Source organism: Heteronotia binoei, chromosome 3 (genome assembly GCF_032191835.1).
Source record: "Heteronotia binoei isolate CCM8104 ecotype False Entrance Well chromosome 3, APGP_CSIRO_Hbin_v1, whole genome shotgun sequence".
Lineage (NCBI taxonomy): Eukaryota > Metazoa > Chordata > Lepidosauria > Squamata > Gekkonidae > Heteronotia > Heteronotia binoei.
Genome location: NC_083225.1, coordinates 73,040,189 through 73,056,449, shown reverse-complemented (window position 1 = coordinate 73,056,449; position 16,261 = coordinate 73,040,189). Strand labels below are relative to the sequence as shown.

At 40.2% G+C, this 16,261-nt stretch overlaps 1 protein-coding gene across 4 annotated transcripts in view; it reads left to right on the top strand.

The window, feature by feature from the left end:
- Positions 1–16,261, top strand: part of MAP7D2 (MAP7 domain containing 2) — a 101,201-nt gene that overhangs the window by 65,766 nt on the left and 19,174 nt on the right. For 2 of the 4 annotated variants that reach the window (XM_060234054.1, XM_060234056.1), the window contains 4 exons: positions 1,492–1,600; positions 2,393–2,488; positions 11,314–11,438; positions 13,912–14,039. In XM_060234054.1, coding sequence (XP_060090037.1) covers positions 1,492–1,600; positions 2,393–2,488; positions 11,314–11,438; positions 13,912–14,039 — 458 coding nt within the window. Of the gene's footprint in view, positions 1–1,136; positions 1,327–1,491; positions 1,601–2,392; positions 2,489–11,313; positions 11,439–13,911; positions 14,040–16,261 lie in introns of those variants that run through there. The other 2 variants (XM_060234057.1, XM_060234055.1) reach the window with 2 other exon arrangements.

Sequence of the window (16,261 nt, the reverse complement as noted above, 5' to 3'; positions counted from 1 at the left end):
CAATGTCTGATCATGATCTTTTATGACCTTAGCTAAGGGCAGCGTTGTTATGTTGATATCTGAAAGCAGATTACTGGTAGAAGCAGTGGGTTTTTTTGTAGGAAAAGTGCAGCAGGCACGCATTTGCATATGAGGCCACACTGCCTGACCTGGGAGGGAGCACATGACTGCTACATGGTGGGCCAGACCAGCCGGACCCCTGTCCAACCCAAGTGGAGCTGAGCTCCACTCCCCTGTCCAACCCAAGTGGAGCTCCGCTCCTGCAGAAAAAAAGCCCTGGGTAGTATTTTAATAACTGATTTCATGCAGTGGATCCTTTTTCCACGTTCATGGGTGGTGAGGATATAAGGCAGGTTGCTTTGTGCTAAGTACCCCATCTTAACATTGCCCTTCACACAGAAAGCTAACGTATCACACACAAAGTTGGGCTAGAAGTCTTCCCTGTGATGTGCTCATTTCCAACGTTTCATTGTTTTGAAACAGGCAGTCCCTTGAGTCCAACCTGTAAAGCTGTACCTTCTTGAATATAATCTTTTATTAATTTATTTTGTCTGTAAAATGTAGAATTCATTAGTGACATTATATTTGTTGTGAAAATTTGTTTTAGCCCATATTTACCCAGCTCTTTGTCCAATGATCTCAAAGCAACAAGAGGTTATTCTATTTTTTCCACACAACTCTGTGGGTATGCTATTGTCAGAAATTGCAACCTACCCCCAGACTACCTTGTGAGCCTGGTGGTTACAGCCCACTAAGTTAAAAAAGAAGAAGGATGAACAAAATCTGAAATAAAAGTCTGTCCTACATAAAAGCCACTTGAAAGTTTGAGAGAACGGACAAGAATGCCGTAGCTTTGGGAGCAGACAGTGTTGAAGGTAGAGAAGGGAAATGATGATGGAAGTTAGGAATAGGATTGAGAAATGGCTAGACCTTTGCATTTTCCACTCATCCAACTTGATTGACTTCTTGTTAGCTGGAATAATGACAATAACGAGCAATAGTGTTATTTTATAAGATTTTTTCCGCACTGGACAGTAGGGATCTTTCCATTGTTGATTGCATATTTAACCTTATTTATGTGTGGTTGGGGAGGAATCACTGCAGCAGCTGAGCTCTGCCACTGACGGAGGAAACTAAGTGCTGCTGAGATGACAGAGTTAATGCTTGTCATGCATTATTCTTAAACAAATTAAGCCTAGACAGAGCCACACCAGCAGTCTTGCCAGTAGGAGCAGATGCTCAGAGGTGATGTAACTTGTGCTTCTAACTTCAGCCTCTGTAGTGACCTCAGTAGGGACTGCAGACAAAGAATACAGATACTGGGAGGTGAGTAGATGTAGAGATGCCTCCTTTGCTTATTTATTTCTGCTGTGTCAGTACAGGAAGATTTTACCCAGTGTATGTACGTGCAGTCAGGATAAACATTTGATTTGCTACCAGAGGGGCTTGAAAACACCAGGCTTACCTTTTATTTTTATACTAATTACCCAGGAACGACTAGAGGCTATGATGCGGAGATCCCTGGAGCGCAGTCAGCAGCTAGAGCAGAAACAGAAGAGATGGTCGTGGGGAGGAGCACTAGCTGCAGGCGAAAGAGATGGTGAGTGGAACGAGCTTGGGTGCATTGCAGATTCCAAATTGCAAATATGTGAGGGGGAGAGGGCGACTGGAGAAAAATCTACTTTGATGGTATCTATGATGTGAGAGGGAGGCTATGTAACGTGCGTAGTAAAGGTTTTGTTGTTGCATAGCAGATTTCATGCCCTGGTATCGTCTTGGAAACAAGCCACTGCCAAAGTTTGTGTATGTAGATAATATATCAAGAATAACAGCATGAAATGAACCACCACACTGAACAGTCTCACAAATGGCTATCTGCGCTGCATGACTTTGCAGAAGATAATCTATTTTTGTCTCAGGCACTCCTGAAATCGCAGGGGACTTCTCAGTGATGCTGCAGTATTTACAGTGGAAAGCAAATTTTTCTCCCTTTCTCTTTTGATCTTTCTGCTGTTCCTTTTCCTTTTTGGTTTATGTCAAAGCTAATTAATTTACCACCAACCATATATTAGCTTTTCTGTTTCAGAAATCATTCAGATTTGTTTAAATTCACCAGCTTTTACCAATACATTATGCTTAGAAAAAACATCTTTTTTCTATTGATAACACAGCTGTCTCAAGGATTACCATCCAACTGTTCCTATTAAAGCTAAGGTAGTATGATTTTCAGAATGATGCAGCACATATATTTGCATCATGAAAAGGAAATCTTACTCTTCTAGGAAGAATTATTTAAAAATTCCTTGCATATTTGGGTTTTTTTTAATACACTGGATGTCTTGTTAAGTAATCTTTCACTTCTCTTCGCTCTGATTTCTTTTCTATTGTGTAGGCGAATCAGAAAATATCCCACCCCCTCCAGGTTTAGTTGCGAACACCCTTCTTCCAGACTCTGTGGCTTCAGCTGCTGCTGCAGATCCCTCCAATGGTATTTGAGTGACTCACAGTGCCCTAGTGTCGTGTTTATAACTTTTCAAATCATTTTAACACATCCACTGATTTTCATCCACTTCCTGACTGCTGTGTTCTTTGCTATTTCCGCTCAACCCCTGATGGCATTGTAACTGGGAGTTGAGGGCACAGTCTCCTCCAAGGGCTTCTTCTGCTGTCACTTCTCCACTTAGAAAATGTGCACAAAATCCTATTAAAAGGAATAGAGACTGTGCAGCAGGAGGCTTGGTGGACTGTACCCATGCAGTCACTGTACTGTGTATCTTGCTTTTTCTCTATACTGAAACAATGCATGCTTGACATTCCAACATCATAGTGATATTTCAGATGTGTTCCCCATTATCTGTAGCCCTCAAGTTCATCTTCTTTTGTCCGTGGGGCACAAACATGTGTCATATTTTGTCATGTGCCTATGGAGGTGAAAATGTATGTTGATATAAGCTGGTTCAAAACAAGTATACAATATAAACAGGATTAATTATTTAATAATTATTTTTCATTAGGAATAATCAACTTATCCCATAATTTATCTCTGTAGTTTAAGATGGAGTCCTAACCCTTACCAGAATTCCTCTGGAATGAGAACATTATGGGTTGCAGTTAAACTTTTCTTGGAGGCAATTTAGCCTGCTGAAGGCTAATCTAACCTTTTGTTAGTGTAGCAGAAATAAGAAATGGTAAAAACCTGTTTGACAGTAAAACTCAGTATTTCCACACTAATATTTAGAAGTTGCATATATAAATGAATGGTTTAGATACCAAACATTTATTTAATGGTTACAAGAGTTTTATATCTGCTGACCCAAGATGTTCTTGCTTATTCGCAGTTTGTCATCATCTGCACCTATGTGATGTTATTGTCCACTCAAAACATTTGCAAGTGCTTACTTGAAAAATGCCTTTATATACATCTACAAAACCATCATATATATATAAAACACTTCCCAACATTCTGTATCATATGTTTCCCAGCACACAGTCTGCAATCATAATGCATGTTCAAATGCAAGTCCAAAAAATAGGAACTAGTCAAAGATCATAGAGTTAGAAGGGGCCTCCAGGGTCATCTAGTCTAACCCCATGCACAATGCAGCAAATTAACAAATGCCTCCTACCCATGCTGCCAGTTACCCCTGCTCCATGCCCAGAAGAAGGAGGAAAAGAAACACCTCCAGGATCCCTGGCCAAACTGGAGAAAATTGCTTCCTGACCCAAAGTGGCAATCAGCATTTCCCTGGGTGTGTAAAATAAGGGTTGGCATCTTTCTCAGTGACTATCACTGAGTTCCATGGAATAAAGTTCTGTAGACACTGGGATTAGCAGAATAGCTGGATTAGCTCCCTTGGTGCATGCCACATATTCTGCCATATTCAAAAAGTGCCATTTATTCTAGGAAGAAAAAAAGTAAATTCTTCACAAAGGACAATATTGAAGTGGATTTAAAACCTGTTGGCCAAGTCTGACCGTGGACAGCCCAACCATCTTTATCTTTTTAATTTACCTTATTTAATTTACCTTATTTATAGCCCACCTTTCTCACTGAGAGTCAATAAAGATTACGGAGAACAGAAAGAGAGAAAAGAAATAATCATACAGTATAGGGCATCAAATGAACAATGCAATAGGACTAGGAGTACAAAATAGAATGACAATGTGAGGAACAATGTAGACATAACAGTATAAAATAGACAACAAACAGTGCAAATGAACAATACACTAGAACTAGGAGTTCAAACTGAATGCCAATACTAATGCAATGGGTCAAGGAATATAAAATTAAATGACAATGTGAACAACAAAATTGCCCAGGCCAGCATAGTGCAAGCAGTGCAGCATGTGGTATTACAAAAGTACAAGCAACGCTGTATCCACCATACTTTCATACGTAACTGATTTATAGAACAGTTTGAGTCCAATGGCACCTTTGGGACCAACAAAGTTTTATTCAAGTTTTCATGTGCATGCATGCTTCTTCAGATACAGTGAAATAAAATTTCTTCAACCGTTACATTTGGGGGGATACTTGCCAGGAAGGGCTAGTAGAGTCAAGATGCATTAGTAACTGGGCTTTGAGACCAACAAAGTTGCCACTGGACTCAAACTTGGTTCTCACATCTGTTTAATGCTTGCATTTGTATGCTAATTTACTGCTATTCACAGATCTTAATCCAGTCTCAACTATAATCATCCAGTTACATCTTGATTCTAACTAGCCCTTCCTGGCAACTAACCTCCCCTCCCCGCCAAAAAAGGTAATGGTTGAAGAAGTTTTGTTTCACTTTATCTGAAGAAGTGTGCTTGCACACAGAAGCTTATACCTTGAATAAAAATTTGTTGGTCTTAAAGGTGCCACTGAACTCAAACGTTGTTCTGCTATATTAGACCAACACAGCTAACACAGCCTGAATCTAACTAATTTATATTAGTGGTTGGGTTACAGGGATACAGTTATCATGCGGAAATAAAATTAATTCAGTGTTACTTAAGAATAACTCAAAGCTTGCAATTTTCTGCCTTCCAAATGAGGGAAAGAGGAGTATTGCATCTTTCTCTTCCTGTCTTGCTGGCTCACCAAAGAAAATTTTGGAAAAATGTAATATACTAGGAAAGCAAATAGCAGTGTAGCCTCAGCAGGAAACTAGGAATGACCGATCTATTGCTATCTCACCAGTCCTGCTGGTGAACACTTTAGCATATATTGAATGAGAGGAAATTGAAAGGCACCGAACAGAGAATAAAGATAGAGATTCTGTATGTTTTAAACTGCATCCTCACAAGATTAGGACTGCATGCCCCAACACATGAACGCTTTGCTGTGTTCAGCACACTTGCTTACATAAAAGTGCTGTCTGTGGGCCTAGACTAGGCTATAATACAAAGTTAATTGCAGAAACGCATCATTTGAATATCAGTTCAAACTACTGATGATAAAGCACACAAGCCTGGACTACTTAGAAGAAGGATAGGATATGAGGCTGTTTTAAGCCTGAATAAACTATATGCCATTATTAATAGCCAACATAAGTTGTGAAAACTTATCCTCTTACAGAAGCTAAAAAGACCACTGTTACTGAATACTGTTTTATTTCCTAATGAACCTGCCTTGGACAGATGAAATCTTGCATTTGACCAGACTGGGCTCAGATGCTGTTAAATTGCCTCTCTCAGGCCCTGATTTCAGGGATTGCAAGTTTAAGGAGGAAGAGGGGGACATGCTTTTTCTAACATGCTAAACTGTAGCCTGATCTCAAACTTAGGAGGAAAAAGATGGGGATAGATCTCTTTTTCTTTTGCACTGAACTTTTGTGGGCCCCAAATGATAGTCTGTAAGTTAGAAAGTGTGGAAAGTCCTCTTGCTTCTCCACAATACAGCTGAATAACTGATGTTACACAAGATGGTGCAATTATTATTTTGTTTAATACTATGTTGTTCAGTTGGCCAATATGCATAATATGTAAAACTGAAATGCTAAATTTGCAAACAGAAAGATTCTTACCTTGCACTGAAATTAATAGGATTGACAGACCTCTCCAGCCCTCAGTCCTGATCTAATCGTAAAGTCTCTGCTAACACAGTGAAAGCTTAGGTTTGGGAGCATTCAGGCACTGTGGAATAAATAAAAATGTATTCAATGCATCTCTCTGCAGCATGTGACAAACTTTCAGCTTCTACAATGAATCTGCCAAAGCAAATGGAGTCCCCTATCAATAAGCGTCTCTCCTCCTCCACAGCAACAATAACCTATTCCCCAGACAGAGGCAAGTGAATGTACTCCTCATTGTATCACACCAAAAATAATCTTTCCTTTTTTTTTGAAATGCATTTCTTTCTCTCTCTCTGTCACCTCCCTAATGATTTCCGTTCCCTTTTCTTATCTGTTAATCTTTCTATGGCAGTTGAATTTAGCAAAATCAATGTAAATATTAGTGTAGTTAGGGTTATTTAGTTTAAACCAAGTTTCTCTCCTCTGAGAAAAGAATAACCTGAACGCTCAAAAAAAAGTCCTCAAAGCACAATTTTAGTAAAAAAAATTCAAAAGCTGTAAGGATTACACTCTATATCTTTGTCTGTTTTTAAAAGCATCAAAGTACCTTGTTTCCTTTGGAAGGTTTTAATTCCAGTACCTCAAGAGACTCCAGGCCACATGAGAATAGACTTGGCTATGTTCAAGAAATCTTTTTTGTTGGAGTAGAACAAAGTGCAGAATGGTAAGATGACACATTCAGTTCATGAACAGACAGAACTAGTGTAGCATAGCAGCTAAAAGCTGAGAACGAGAAATTCTCTGATTCAAATGTCATCTCTGATAGAAACTCACCATGTAGCTATAAACAAGCTGCTGTCTTTTATCTTGAGATTTGCATCTTCAGTATGGGGCTAATCGTGCAAACAAAGACCTCACATATGCAGTTGATCCTGCCACCTAATGTGGTCACGGATTTCCAGGCTTGGACCTTAACTTGCTAGCACACATGAGCATGATTCTGATTGACACTGTGGCAAGTCGAGAGAGGGGGCTTAAGTTTCCTCCTCATGCTCTTTTCCTAACTTAAAATGGACCTTGGCTACTGGGCAACAAGTTTATCCAATTGGGTAAATAGCAACTCCTTGGGGCTGTTTCAGGTCTGGAGGTAGGGCTGCCATGCCCCTGGTCTGGGCGGGGGTTCCCCCACCCAGGAGATTCACAACCTGCCGGCTCCCCCTATGTCACCAGCACGATGACATCACCCAGAAGTGATGTCATCGCGATGGCGCACAGTGGTGCACAGCGCACTATAGTTTTCCCGGACACTCTAGCCATTTGGGAGGGAAAACTCTATGGTACAATAGTCCTCCGCTCCGGGACGAGGAGAACTTGGCAACCCTATCTGGAGGGGTAGCTCCCACTTGCCAATTCTGCCACCTCTAGACTTTGCAGGATGTTGGGCTCCTATGCTGGAGTCAGTTAAATTGAGAGGTCTGTTTACTGGATGTAGGCTTCTGTTTCAGCAGGAGCCTACAAAAATCAATGAATGCTAATATCTGATTACAGTAGACAATTATAGCACGATCTTGTCAGATCTCGTTAGCAGGGTCTGCTCTGGTTAGTATTTGGATGAGAGGCTCTCAATGAAGTCCAGGGTCACGATGCAGAGGCAATGGCAACTGGCAAACCACCTCTGAATGTCTCTTGCCTTGGAAATTCCACCAGGGATCACCATAAGTTGACTGTGACTTGACAGCAAAACTGATGATAAGAGAGGGCTTTTTTCTGTGGCAAACCTTAAGTGAAAATTTGTTTTCTTTAAGGCTAGAGTTTTTAATGCTCCATTAGTACATAGGTATGTTACTCTGATTTCTATGTAGTTATGTTTAGGATTCTGGCCAACTTTTTTTGGTCACAGATGTTCAAGAGGTTGTCTTTTTGCCACAGAATGTAAAATCCTATTCTAACAATCTTTGCAGAGCCAACTGGTTGCGCCGTGCCTGCTTAGCAAATCATCACCACCAACCAACATCACCAAGAACCAGTTTGGTGTAGTGGTTAAGCGTGCGGACTCTTATCTGGGAGAACCGGGTTTGATTCCCCACTCCTCCACTTGCACCTGCTGAGATGGCCTTGGGTCAGCCATAGCTCTGGCAGAGGTTGTCCTTGAAAGGGCAGCTGCTGTGAGAACCCTCTCCAGCCCCACCCACCTCACAGGGTGTCTGTTGTGGGGGAGGAAGGTAAAGGAGATTGTGAGCCTCTCTGAGACTCTTCGGAGTGGAGGGCGGGATAGAAATGCAATATCTTCAAGACTGAGCCAGTGATGCTCAGGTCTAGGGTTACCAGCCCCCAGGTCCCAGCAGGCATGCCCCTGCTTTTGGGGGTTTGATCTGCCACCAACCAGCTGGCTAGTGAGGGAAACTCCACCCTCAAACAGGGACATTGCTGCCCAACATCCCCAATGCAATGTGTTCAGTTTTGGGTGATGTCGTTGCACTGGGGTGCTCTGGTATTTGGGAAAACTCTATGGTTTTGAGGGCAAAAAAACCAATAGACTTTTTGCCCAAATACTAGAGTGTTCTGGCACAGTGTACTTAATGCAATAAAGTCGCTTGATGTCATTGCGTCAGGGATACTGTGTCCCCCACCTGGAACACACCCCATCGGATCCGTGAGGGGATCTGGCAACCCTGACCCAGAAATTTATTATTTATTTATTACTTTAAATTTCTATCCCGCCCTCTCTGCAAGTGGACTCAGGGCGGCTAACAACATTCATTTTTACAATTTAACCAATAAAAATTACAGTTTAAAATTATTTAAAAACATTTCATTTCATCGTGCTGTATCACCACAATATAATATAGTATAAGTGGTGATCATGGTACTCTATAATGATGTAGGGTGGCAGTTCTCTCTCGGTTAGATCTCAAAGGCCTGTCGAAACAGTTCGGTCTTACAGGCCCTGCGGAAAGTAGAGAGATCACACAGGGCCCTTATGGCCTCCGGGAGAGCATTCCACAATTCTGACGCTGCCACTGAGAAGGCCCTAGCTCGTGTCAGCTGCAGCCTAGCCTCCTTTGGTCCAGGGATGGACAACAGATTTTTTGTCCCTGAACACAGTGCTCTCCGGGGAACGTGTAGGGAAAGGTGGTCCTGCAGATAGACAGGCTCCTGACCATAGAGGGCTTTAAAGGTCAATACCAACACCTTGAAACGGACTCGGAACACAATAGGTAGCCAATGCAGCTCTCTCAGCACTGTCCGAATGTGCTCCCACTGGGGGAGCCCCATTAACAGCCGCGCTGCAGCGTTCTGCAATAGCTGTAGTTTTCGGGTGAGCGCCAAGGGTAGCCCCATGTAGAGAGCATTACAGTGATCTATTCTTGAGGTGACCATAGCATGGATCACCATTGCTAAGTCATTGTGCTCCAGGAAAGGGGCCAACTGCCACACCCGCCGAAGATGAAAAAAGGCGGATCTAGTAGTGGCTGCTACTTGGGCCTCCATTGTAAGAGAGGACTCCAGGACTGCATACAGAAATCATGGAATGTGTCCCACAGCTGAAAGATTAGGATAACTTATGCACTGGACCTTGGGGTAGGAGTGTTGTCAATGCAAGAGTATTGCTGACTACTCCTTTGCTGGTGGAAAGGCTTCAGATCCCGTTCTAGTACTTTATTGATTAAACTGCTACCTCTAAATAAGCAGTTTGTGGACCAGCCTAATTAATGTTTAGAATTACCTGAAGACTTATCAAATGTGAATATAGAAAGGGTAGCATAGGAATATACCAGTTCATTTAGAAACCAACATAAGGCTTAGATACAAGAGATGAGGGATGTCATATACAAATATGTGGCTATTTTTGATCTTTTTATCAGATCAAAAAGGCATTTTCCACAATGTTCAGTAACCTAATTCATGAAGCAAGAATTGAACTGTTAATCAAGTTGTGTAACTTATAAATATGGGAAACCCTTTGTCTGGCTACTTCAGAGTATTTTGTTAATTTGATTGAAAAAAAATTGGAACCAAATAATTATTTCAGAGAAAAATATCTTGTTTATACATTTCTGATTTTCCTTTCCTTTTTTTGATCATTCATTATATTTGTTTGCATGATTTCAGAAGTGGCTTTTCCCCACTTTAAGTTAAATGTTTTCCATTTGCTTCCATCCTTCAGCTCATCGCATGCATCTTAGTCCAATGGAAAACTTTTTAATTTCTCGACTGTTGACTCCCACACAAGCTTCTTTAGCCAGAAGCAGAAGTTCATTAATGCTTTCTGAGCAATACAATGATTCAGGTAAACTTAATCTCTTTAGGAATGTGTAAGACACACTGCAAAAATTGGTTGGAGAAACTTAAGCTTGATTCAGCTATAAGGGTAGGCAAAGCCTGGAGTATTTTCAAGCTTGCATTATCACCAGCGCCTTCTTTCTTCACTTCATGTGTGGCCAGCTAAAGAGTTGTCTATGAGTCTGTAGCCAATCATAGTTTTCCAGGACACCAAAACTGGCTTTCCTTGAAAAACCAGGATTCCAAAGTAATATAAAGACTGAGACACAATTTGCCAGTGGATATAAAGGCAAATTGCACTTTGCTGCAAAAATATTGAAATGACTAATTAGATTCTAGCATATGAGTGCAGAGGGAACTACCCTTGAGTCCAAGGGTTCCTGAGGCTCATTCACATTGTGGCAAGCCATAGTTGGCCCTTATGTCTGAACCAAGTCCTTCTTTTTGGTAGAGCTTAATTTTATGTTCATAATATGTGAATCCTCAAAAAAAAGAGCTCCTTATAAACCTTGGCCCTAAATATTCCTGTATAAGTGCTTTAATTATGAATATATATATAGCTATGAATAGCTAAGCTAAATGACAATAATGATACATAAGGCCATGAACTGCTCTAATTTGAAGTTATTTGTAAAGCTAGTAATATCAGTAACATATGTCAGTTTTTGGACTGACTGCTGTGGGTAAGGGATACAATTTAAACATCTAAAGTGGTAAGGAGAAATTAACATAAGCCACTGATGTTTCTCAAAAGAACACTTTTAAATTTATTAGGACTGATCTAATTTAAAAACCTGCTGAAATACACCTCACACTTCAAAACTCTAATATTTAACATTTATAATTTTACTAAAGGCATTTGGGATCAATAGGTCACTGTGAAAATGCAGATAATTCATTGGCATGATAATTCATTTGACTGGATTGTGATGTGCTTTCCTCCCTCCTCCTTCTCACTTCTTTTGTCTGTGTCCCCTATTGCTCTTGCTATTGTTCTATAACTCTTTAGTATTCCATATCTGTCCTCGTGTAGCACCAGCTAGCCCTCTTAAATCTCCTTACAAGCCATCCCCCACCCGAAGCTTGGAGAGAAAGAAGGCAGCTTCTGCTTCCACATCAGATGCCATGAAGGGGGCACCTGCTGCTGAGGTTTTACAGGTAGGTTGGGAACTTTCTGGGGTCTAATGCAGATTCTGTATTTTCTATATTTTTATGGTGGATGAGTGTTCTGCATTTCAAGAAGAAAGTGACTCTCTCTCAGAAAAAAGTGTGTGTGTGTTAATTTCTTTTCTCACCCAGCACTTCAGTGAGGCTAAATTGCTATATTGTGTAGTTTTCATTTCTAGAATAAAAATATTTTGAGACCTAGGAAGAAAGTACCAGTAGAAGAAGTGTGTCTTAGTATCTACAGCCACACTGCATAACAACATCTTATCCCCTTAAAGTTTCACAGAGTACATTGTCCTTTAAATTTCACTGCATGCTTTCTCCCAGGATTTATGATGAGATAGAAGCAGAGATCATGTATCAGTGTGCAGGATAACTGTTGGATCCCAATTTCCTATCTCAGCACAAAAAAAGTTTGTGTTTAACAACTAAATGTTGCATGTGAATTTTAAGCATATTTACTTGTCATGTTTCCTGCACATTTAAAGAAAATTAAAGGAACAAGATACACTCTTTTAATGCTAAGTGAAGTGTATTCAAGCATATTGCTAGTCTTGCATTCTCCATATTTTTTTTGTATTTTGTAGCTCTGCATGGAGCTGAAAAATAATGATATGGGGAAATGATATTTCCCACACTAAGCCATGTACTGTTTCCACATAAACAAAGAGTTCTGTGGCACTTTAAAGACCAACAGATTGCTCTTTTGGTTTTGTATAAAAGTGACATAAACAAGGCCTTTTAACCTACTGCTCATAGTTATTTTTCCGTCTGCTCTCTCTGTATTAACAAACAGTGACAACAACCCTACTACCTGTTGATTCACCTCACTGCAGATGGCCATGGGGACTCACACCTGACAAAGGGTTTTCTACAATAAAATTGTTAGTGTTTAGAGTGCAGATTGGATGCTTCTGCAGTATTTGCTGCATTGGACCATCTCAACTACTCCAGTGGAATCTATATACATGCAAAGCTGCTTTCCATAGGCCCTGGAACATTTTTACTCATTCCTTGGCTTCTTTGTTGTGTCCCTTCTTCTTGCTGATTTTTAAAAAGCCACACACACACACACACACACCAAAGTGGTGTAGACCCAGTTTGGTGTAATGGTTAAGTGTGCAGATTCTTATCTGGGAGAACCAGGTTTGATTTCCCACTCCTCCACATGCTACTGCTGGAGTGACCTTGGGTCAGTCATAACTCTCTCAGAAGCTGTTCTGGAAAGAGAAGTTTCTGTCAGAGCTCTCAGCCCCACCTACCTCACAGGGTGTTGGTTGTGGAGAGGGGAAGGGAAAGGAAACTGCAAGCTGTATTTCTTCGGGTAGTGAAGGGCAGGGAATAAATCCAATTTCTTCTCTTCTTTTTGGTGATAGGAGGAAATGGACACTTGCAGTTATTTATTTGTTTACTTCATTTATTTACTTACCCACATAGCGGTCATTCAGCCCTAGCTGTGATCTTTCACAAAACTTTGCAGTAAAGCACATTTGGAAATGGTCAGAAACTCCAGGAGGTGCATGAATGTACTAGTATGCTGTGGGAAAGCAGAGGGCGGAAAATAGCTTCCCAACAGCATCAAAGTTGGGGCAAATCATCCGTGTGGAAATGGCTGAAGACTAGGTACTGAAGGATCTGTTTCTGTATGCATGCTTTTGATTTTGTTTGGTTCTCTTGGAGGCACTAGCCCTGGATCCAAGGTGGTGCTTAGGCTTCCAGTGGGAAATGAACTGCAGAGCCCATGGCATTGACTCATTACATTTTACGTTTCTCTCAGTTTGAAAATCAGTTTGCCACACAGCAAATATAAAAGTATCTTTGCATTTGTGGAACTGTTTGTATGATATTTGCATCCTGGTCACTTAAAAAAAAAGAATGGCTTGAGTACATTCCAACCATGGGAACCTGACTTCACTGCTATTTTAGTGATATACTGTGTTTATCCATGGAATATTTTGTGTTGTTACATTGTGCTTGAAGGTCGTTTTAGAATTATTACTCCATTAGTCGATAGGACACCTGCTTATATTAATACAAACAAAGCAAAACTTAATTGGTTCCTATCAGATTAGAATTCAGAGATTACGTATTCAATTGCTGAGTTTTGTGCATTAATTCTTAGACGGTGGGAAGTGCATTTTAAAAGTTCTTAAATTTTGATTTCTATTTTAGTATACTATGTCTGTTTTTATTTTTTTCATATTATGTTTATACTGTATTCTGGTCGTGAGACTAATAAACTAAAGAAAGTGCTTGAAGCTATGAGTCAATGTATGTTACATGAAGTTATACAAAGCTTTGGAGGATCAAATAAGGGGAAAAGAAGCTGCAATCATCACCTATAAATAAGGTTTTGTTTAAACTATATATTTTTGTTCATGAAACTCTGCTAAATTAATCTATTGAAACATTGTTTTGGTTAGATAATAAATAAAAACACCAGTACTTTTTTTTTTTTTTTTAGAATGAGAAGAAAAAGAAAGAGAAACGGCCCACAGCAGCTGGCACTTCATCTGGGTTGGGATCTCCTCTCAGAAGATCTGATTCCCCAGCATCCATGTCTAAAAGATCAGCTTCACCTGCAGCCCCTAAGTAAGAACATTTGGCAAAATTTCAGTAACCCCCAATAAATTAGAACTGTACATAAGGAAGAATCCCATCCTCAAGTGTTGATAGGTTTAAGTTCTCCTAAACAACTGATTTACTGTGAATAATGCTTTTTAACATAGAAAGGGGCAATTCCATAGGGAGAGAGACTCCCTACTCCGATCCATACAGACAGTTTAATAACATAGAATGAAAGAGGGGACTGATATTGGAGCACTAAGAGTTGATAGTCTCTCTTGGATAGAATACCCTGGACAGAATGAGCAAGTTTCATTTTACAACTTCACAATGTGCAATGAAAAATAACTTATGTAAAACTGAGTAACTATGCATATAAGCAAGCGGGGGAGGGGGGAGCTAGAATGAGATTTCATGCAAGAACTGCTGTGATCAGATGGGATATTATGAAGTAGTTTTAAAATGTAAAGTGAAATCAGCAGAAAGAAGATGTGTATTTTTCTAAAGTTTAGAAAGTATAAGGGTGTGAAAATAATAGATAAAACTGATACATGCTGACTAGAGAACTAAAAGAAAAAGGTATGTGTGCATCTGTGCTTGAAATTAGAGGTGTGTACCAGTAAATAGCAAAAGAGGTGATTTTGCAGCCATTGTTGCTCCGCTCCCAAGCTTCTCTTTCGACAGATCAAAAGATTGATTCCCCACCAGTTGCTGTGCTGGTGCATTTTGACCAGCGACTCCCTCCAGTTCTCCCCATGCCTTCGCAATCTTGTTTTTTAGAGATTGGGAGGGCACAGAGAGAATTGGAGGTAGCTGCAGGTCAAAATGCACCCGTGCAGTAACTGGTCGGGAATCCGATGAAAGCAAAAGCCTGGGGGCAGAGCAACAGCGACTATGGAATTGGTAAGAAAGTGTCTGAGAAATAGATGGAATGGGTTGATAGGATAAAGCCAAATCATTTGAGCTGTGCTGCCATTGTGAAGCAAATACTGATGACCAAGGGGTTGCCTTGTTTAGACATGTGCCTAGGAGAAGTACGTAAAACCTTTTATAGTTCTTTAAATAGTTCCAGTAGTATCTTCACTTGAGGACAGTAATTATCTGGACATAATCATCATATCTGACACAAAGGCTGCATATGGTTTCATGACATTGGTCTCATCATGTTTACATACCTCTTTAAGTGCCAGCATTTTTTAAAAATAGTACTTCTCCACAGTGGCTCTTGCATATGATTTTGGGGTTGACACAATACTTTTTTAGCATCCATTACTATATCTAAAGTTTCTTTTGTTACAGAATAATTCTACTTTTAAGTATTTTCAGGTTATGAGAACCTACCAATCTAGATTAAGTCATAATTGCCTTGTGGCAATCTAATTTGTGAGAGCACATTCTAAGTGATCTGCCATTCATCTGTTCCGTTTCAGTCTTCCAGTTTGTCAGTTGTTGGTTTGCTGACCAGCAAATGATCCCAGTTCCAAATCTTTTTAGTCACAGACGTACTTTGCCTGAGAATAGATTATCTACAAGTCCAGTCCTCATTTACTGTAATATTTGTATTTCTCTTTTTAAATATAACAGAAAACAGAAGTCCATTGGTAACTATCCAAGTTTATTCCACCATAAACTTTAATGAGCCAGAGCTCACTTTTTCAGAATCATATGGTATAGAGCAGGGGTGGCCAACGGTAGCTCTTCAGATGGTTTTTTTTGCCTACAACTCCCATCAGCCCCAGCCAGCATGGCCAATGGCTGGGGCTGATGGGAGTTGTAGGCAAAAACATCTGGAGAGCTACCGTTGGCCACCCCTGGTATAAAGTATCTCTTTAGAGCAAGGGTGTCAAACTCATTTGTTAGGAGGGCTGGATCTGACATAAATGGGACTTTGTGGGGCTGATTCATGCATGTAAAATGTAATGCCAGATAGCAGAGATATAGATTTATAGAGGACACAGGCCAACACGATTAAATATATCATTTTTTAAACTTAAAATACAAACATGCTTAAAACTTTTGCAATATTTTGTTTAAACAGAAAGGTGGGGCAATACTGAGATTTCACAATGCAATTTTAAAAATAAAACATCAAGAAAAGCACAAAGATCACAGCAGAAACGAAAAAGATAAAATGCTTTCAGCCTGGGAAAACATGAAATGGCAAGACATTGCAAGCTTCTCCCTCCCCCCCCCTCCCAACCTGGGTCTACTCAGATTAGCAATGGCTTTCCAGTGTAATATCTCCCTTG